The sequence below is a fragment of the Siphateles boraxobius genome, unplaced genomic scaffold (assembly GCF_051911475.1).
Source record: "Siphateles boraxobius isolate OS27281-9 unplaced genomic scaffold, OSU_SipBor_1 48, whole genome shotgun sequence".
Taxonomy (NCBI): domain Eukaryota; kingdom Metazoa; phylum Chordata; class Actinopteri; order Cypriniformes; family Leuciscidae; genus Siphateles; species Siphateles boraxobius.
Genome location: NW_027509119.1, coordinates 10,276,369 through 10,282,368, shown reverse-complemented (window position 1 = coordinate 10,282,368; position 6,000 = coordinate 10,276,369). Strand labels below are relative to the sequence as shown.

Genomic DNA, 6,000 nt, shown 5'->3' with positions numbered 1-6,000 from the left:
CATATGTAAAATAACGCGATCATCAACATTAAACAGCATCTAAATCAAAACTGCCTAATGTTGCTGAATGAAATGTCGACCCAAGACGAGCTATAGGACTGTGAAGCATTAGGGGTGTTGATGTAGGCCCCCTCGTTTTACTCCATCTATGTTAGATCATCTTTCTGTATCCACTCCATTCTTTGAAAAAAAAAAACCTTTCTCAGCTTTTTGCTCAAAATTTTGTTTTTTTCTGAAACATATATTCAAGTTGATGCATGAAGCTAGAAGCTATATTTCTTTTTTGATATATTGCATTTTCAGATATTCACACAACAAAATATTCTGGGGGCCATGGAATTTTTGTGAAAATGATCAAAAGCGCAGGCGGTGGCTGGCACCTTATTTAAAAACACTGGCAGCGAAAGAGTTAACATTCACAAAATATATTTTTACAGTGTTAAGAGGTCGACCAGCTCATTATGTGTCCTGATGTCGTGGTGGTGGGTTGCCGACCATATTGAAGAGTGTGAGAGCTGTGACATGGAGACCGGGCCCCGGCCCCCGACCCCTGCTGGTCCTGCTGTGGTGTTGGGTCCCCAGAGGCTCTCTTTTGCCTACCAGGGCCTCTTGGAGATTCCCTATGACACCATCCTTCAGCATCAGGACACTCTGGAGGTTCTGGATCTCAGTTACAACTTGCTGGATGAGTATCCTTTTTGAATCAGATGTCATATGTTCAAAATGTTACTAACATTATAAGGTTTTCTTATGCAGGTTACAAGGACATAAAGCTTTTTTTTTTTCTTACACAGATTGCAGAAATTGGAATATTAACTCTGGAAAGCTTGGCATGAAATGGCATTTTTTAAAATGGAATTTTTTTTTGCATTTTCAAACAAAATCTAAAAAAAAGTTAGCATTTTTGTTGAGTGTCATATTTAATACATCAGGCTTTTACCGCTCGTCTGATATAGTGAGAATATGGAGCTCATACTCGAGGAGAAAACAAACAGCTTCATTTTATTCAGAGGCCCAAAATGTAAAAATGTATGTGCAGTTGCCGATGTTTTTGGCCAAAAAGATAAAATTCAGATTTCTGTAAAAAAGAAAAAATGATTACTTAAATTTTTAAGTATACTCAACTTATGTTTATGTCATTTCAACTTAAATTACATTAAACAGACTTTTTTAGTTGAATTTAATATAACATAAGAAAGTTTAAAATTGCTTTATTTATTTTGATGAGTTAAAGCAATGTAAAAACATATGTTGTAATAACTTATTGATCATATAATTTTGTGTGATGTAAATAAATTAGATCGTTATAAAAGTGTACATATACAGTACATATAAATATCAGTTGTCACTCTATTTCACCCAATAGGCCTATGTTTTAGGAAGATGCTATTTAAATGCTTAGTTTTATGATTGAGCTCTGTAGTTTTTCTATAGGTTAATGCAACACAATACAATAAAGATTGAGATATGAACAAATAAACGTTCATCAGAAGCCTGATGTATCATATTTAGGGTAATACTCACTTTTAACATAATTTATTTATTTTTTTATCTGTAAAGATTTCACAGCCTGAAATCACAACCTGATGGGGGGCGTTTTTACAACTAGGCCAAAAGGGCTTTTGAAAAAATATTGATCATAAAAATATCAAAAACATCTGTCATCTGATTGATATTTTTCAAATTGATCGAAGGCATGAAATAGATTTTGAACAACAGGTGTTTCAGCAAAGCTTTGATCACATTGATAAATTAGAGGCCTTAGGAATTTTTGTTTCAAATATTATACAGTGTACTTTTACAGGGTTAAAAACAGAACTATTGGCATCTCCATAGAACCTCTTCATTGCACAAAAGGTTATAGCAAAAACAATTACTTTGGATTATTAAAAACGTTCTTTACATAAGAAAAAAATTTCACTGAAAAGGTCCTTTGAGGAACCAAATATGGTTCTTCTATCTATGGCATTGCTGCTGCAAAAACCTTTTTGGAACCTTTATTTTTTTAGAAGAAAGGCTATTAAACAGGAACACACCAAGCTTATCATGTGATTGCCCTTAACCGAGCTGCTGACGGAACCCTGCTCTTTTGGGGCGTTTGGAGAAGCTCAGCACACTCATCCTGGACTGCAACAACTACAACGCTCATGTCAAATTCCCTTACATGCCCAGCCTCACAACCTTGTGGATCAACAAGAACAAAATCAGCAACCTGCCCATTATTGTGGGAGAGATCTCCTGCAAGTTCCCAAATATCAAGTGAGTTCTCACCCATTCACCCAAGAACATCCATTTATCATGTATAGACTTGATCATGTTTTCTTTACACGTGACTTCCAGTAATTGACCTGTTTGGTTTCATTGTAGAATTCTTAGTATGATGAACAATGAAGCAGCACCCAGTTACTTTAATGGAGGCAGCCGGACGCAGTATATCGATTACAGGTATAAGCGTGAGAAGAACCGATGTACAGTATGAAACCTGATAGTACAGTAAACATTCAGTCTGTACGTTTTGGTCTGTTTTAAGAACTTCAAAAGAAGCGCACCTTAGCAAACTTTTAAAAAGAATAATTATTACAGAAAAAATAAAAGGATATTTAAGTGTGTATGTTTTCAGACAATTAATTGCAATTTAAATTTATATTAAATGCAATTAGCAGGACTTTATAGTGCTTTCCTAAGTAGGATTTAAATACATCTTTATATGTCATTTCATAATTCTATTGTGTTTGAAATACGGTTGAAGTGTACTGCTGAATATACTGACAAGCATCTAAACTAAAATATACTTTGATGTCATTTTGTTGAAACTTGTATGTCATGTATTTAAGCATATTTGTAATTACACATTTGTAATAATGAAGTTTCAATTAGTAGATTTAAAATATCAAAACTTTAAATGTAATATTAAATAACACACTACAGTTAAAATTTACAAGTACTTTACATGTGCTTTAGTATTTTAGTCAGTACATCAAAATAAGTGTACTTCTTTACAGCATGACAAAAGATTATTATTAACATATTTAATGTACATTAAAGGGAAACTTTTAATTTGACAGTAGAAGTTCTCTTTTTAAGAAACATTCATGAAAGTGTACTATCTTTAAGCATATTTAAAGTTGTTGATCATATACTTTTAAGATCTGAAGTACACTACAAGTGGACATTCTAGCCAATTAAGCACACTTATTTTTCACAAGGGTATACTATACCATCTAGTGGTCATGTTTTCCTAAAGCTGATTTCAGTGCAATAACAGTACAATGCATTTGTGCCAGCAAGTTCAGCATTCATTTACAATCTGATTCTGATAATACATAGAGTCCATACTAACTACTCGGCTACATATCTCTCTCTATGACAGGCAGTATGTGATCAGTCAGATATCCAGTCTGGAGGTGCTGGATGACACAGAGGTACAGGTAAAAGAGCGTGAACTGGCCCGAAAGACCTACAGGATGCAGAGAATCAAAGAAGGCCGCAGCAAGAGGAAGGAGCTTCATCGCTAACAGAGAATTGTTCATCATTTCACACGCTTTTCCCGAGCTATATGCATGCCAAGACACTTAGTACTATCCCACAACAATCCAAGCGGTCATTCCATATTTCATGTGCTTTAAAGCTTGTTGACAGGAAGTGATTCATGCACCAGATCATGGATTTGAAAGCCACCACAAATAAATCTGAAATGGCACTGGATTTTTTTTTACAGCTTTTTTTCTTTTTAAAACAATGATTTGACAACAATAATGATCTGCATAACAACGAGGAGTTTTAAATAAATACTGCATATAAAACATTTAAAAATCAAACTTATTTAAATATTTATAGTAACTGCCACACACTTTTTATCCAGAGAAATCTTTAGTACACTAAAACAAAAATCTGATTGAATGAGCCACATTCAAAGCCACTGTAAATACTGCACACAATTTGAATTCTATATTATTGTGACAAGCTTACAGTTATATTACATGGAAGAAAAGAATGTAATTAAACTATTGAAGTCCACACAAATTCAAAATTGGCATTTCTTGTTTTATTTTGTTTGTTAGGGAAGAATATTCCGTTTCATGCCGACTTTAATGTGACATGTTGGAAAGCAACCGCAAACAGCTTATGTTTAGGATTATTGAACTAGGCATAGAGGAATAGAATGTAGGCCTTTAATGATCAATTGTATCTTCATATTGCTGTTGACATTAATAGCAATGGACCCTAAGCCAATAATACAGGTGCAATCTAGTTTATTGCTTTGATATCACAGCTGCTAAAGCAGATTATTGATAGCAAATAAAATCGCTCGTAGGGCAGGCTCTTGTGATAAGTCAAGGCTCTTGTGAAGTCATGGTAAAATTATTTGCAGCCAACAATTTTCTCTAACAGCCATTCCTATATCTGATAGCCACTTCGTAGAAACATGTGCTATATTTATCTCTGTTGTGATGTTTTAGCCTCTTCATGTACAGAATGTTCTTAAAGATTACAGTTCCCTCCCATGCATCATATAGGCCTAATGCACTGCAGGAAGATTTGTTACTGATCATGCAGACCTTACAATTTCACTAAATTATGTAAGTGTGAAAAACTAATGTTAAACACGTGCTTTGTGGTGTTTATTACAGTAGCAATGAACTAAATATGACCTTTAGCACACATTCATAACAGAGCTAAGAAACAGGGCAGAAGCGCTGAATCATTACCGTAATACACAGAATAAATATACACAATTGTTGAATGTCTTAATGACAAAAATTATAGTGTAGAAATGTGAACGTATTTTATGGCCAATTGTTTTAACATATCTGTTTAGAACTAAATGCTATCTTTTTTATTTTTTATTATTAGTAAGGAGTCAGTTTTCCATTTCACTAGTAGGCCTACGACGTAAAAAAACACGAATTTCGAGAATAAAGTTGTTTACATTTATTCATTTACATTTATTCATTTTCATTTAGTTTTATTCTCATAACTTTATTCTCAAGTTATGAGAATAAAGCAACACGTGGATAAAATCTTAGCAGCACGAGAATAAAGTCATAATATTTTGAGAATAAAATAGCATTGTGAGATTCAAATCTTAATATTTTGAAAATGATGTCAAAATTACAATAACAAAGTCATAGAAATGAGAGAATGAGGGTAAAGTCATAGGATTTTAAGAATGAAGTAAAAATTATGAGAAAGTCATAGCATTGTGAGTATAAAGTCAAAATTACAAGAATAAAGTCGCACTACAAGATTAAAGTCATATTTATAAAGTTGCATCATATAGTGAATTAAATCAAATTTTTGAGAACAAAGTCGTTGCAATATATATAAAAACTTTTTCTCATAATTTTGTCTTTATTCTCAAAATATAAGTGTATTTGGTTACACTTTATTTCGATAGTCCCTTTAGACATTCTACTAACTATAAGTAAGTTTTCAACTACATGCCAACTACCTATCATTAAAGTAGCCTATTAGTAGACTGTCAGTAGACTGTTAGGTGTTAGGGTTCGGGTTAGGAGAACAAGTTGACTTGTATAGTTGCCAAGTTACTTATAGTCAGTAGAATATCTGTTCGGGGACCAACAAAATAAAGTGTTAGCAGATATTAAGCAGACAGTCTACTAATACTAATGACAGTAGTTCATAGTTAGTAGAATGTCTAAAGTGGACTATAGAAATAAAGTGTTACCTTTTATTTAGATTTTTTTTTTTAACATGGTAGCCTTCTGAAAATGCTATTGGATATTGATATCCAAGCTTAATATCCATTGGTATTATCTAATTGAAAAAAGAAACTAATGATTATTACAGTACTATTTTTTTTAATTACTGCAGGCCTACTATTATTTAGAGATTCTTTAAACCATGAAAGGTAGCCTAGTATAGTGAGATACGAAATATTTAGGAATAAAAGTCACTTGTTATAATAATTAAAATAAATAGACTAGTAACGTAAAAAAGCTAATAAAATAGATTCTAGCTAGTTTTAGGAATAAATGT

The 6,000-nt window shown here is 32.8% G+C and overlaps 1 protein-coding gene across 1 annotated transcript; it reads left to right on the top strand.

Annotated features, from left to right (window-relative positions):
• The first annotated feature begins 442 nt into the window (after positions 1 to 442).
• Positions 443 to 3,996, top strand: LOC143710866 (leucine-rich melanocyte differentiation-associated protein). The gene is given in 4 exon segments (XM_077202100.1): positions 443 to 689; positions 2,068 to 2,259; positions 2,368 to 2,445; positions 3,371 to 3,996. Coding segments are annotated over 4 exon segments (633 nt in total). The 5' UTR covers positions 443 to 471; the 3' UTR covers positions 3,516 to 3,996.
• The last annotated feature ends 2,004 nt before the right edge of the window (positions 3,997 to 6,000 follow it).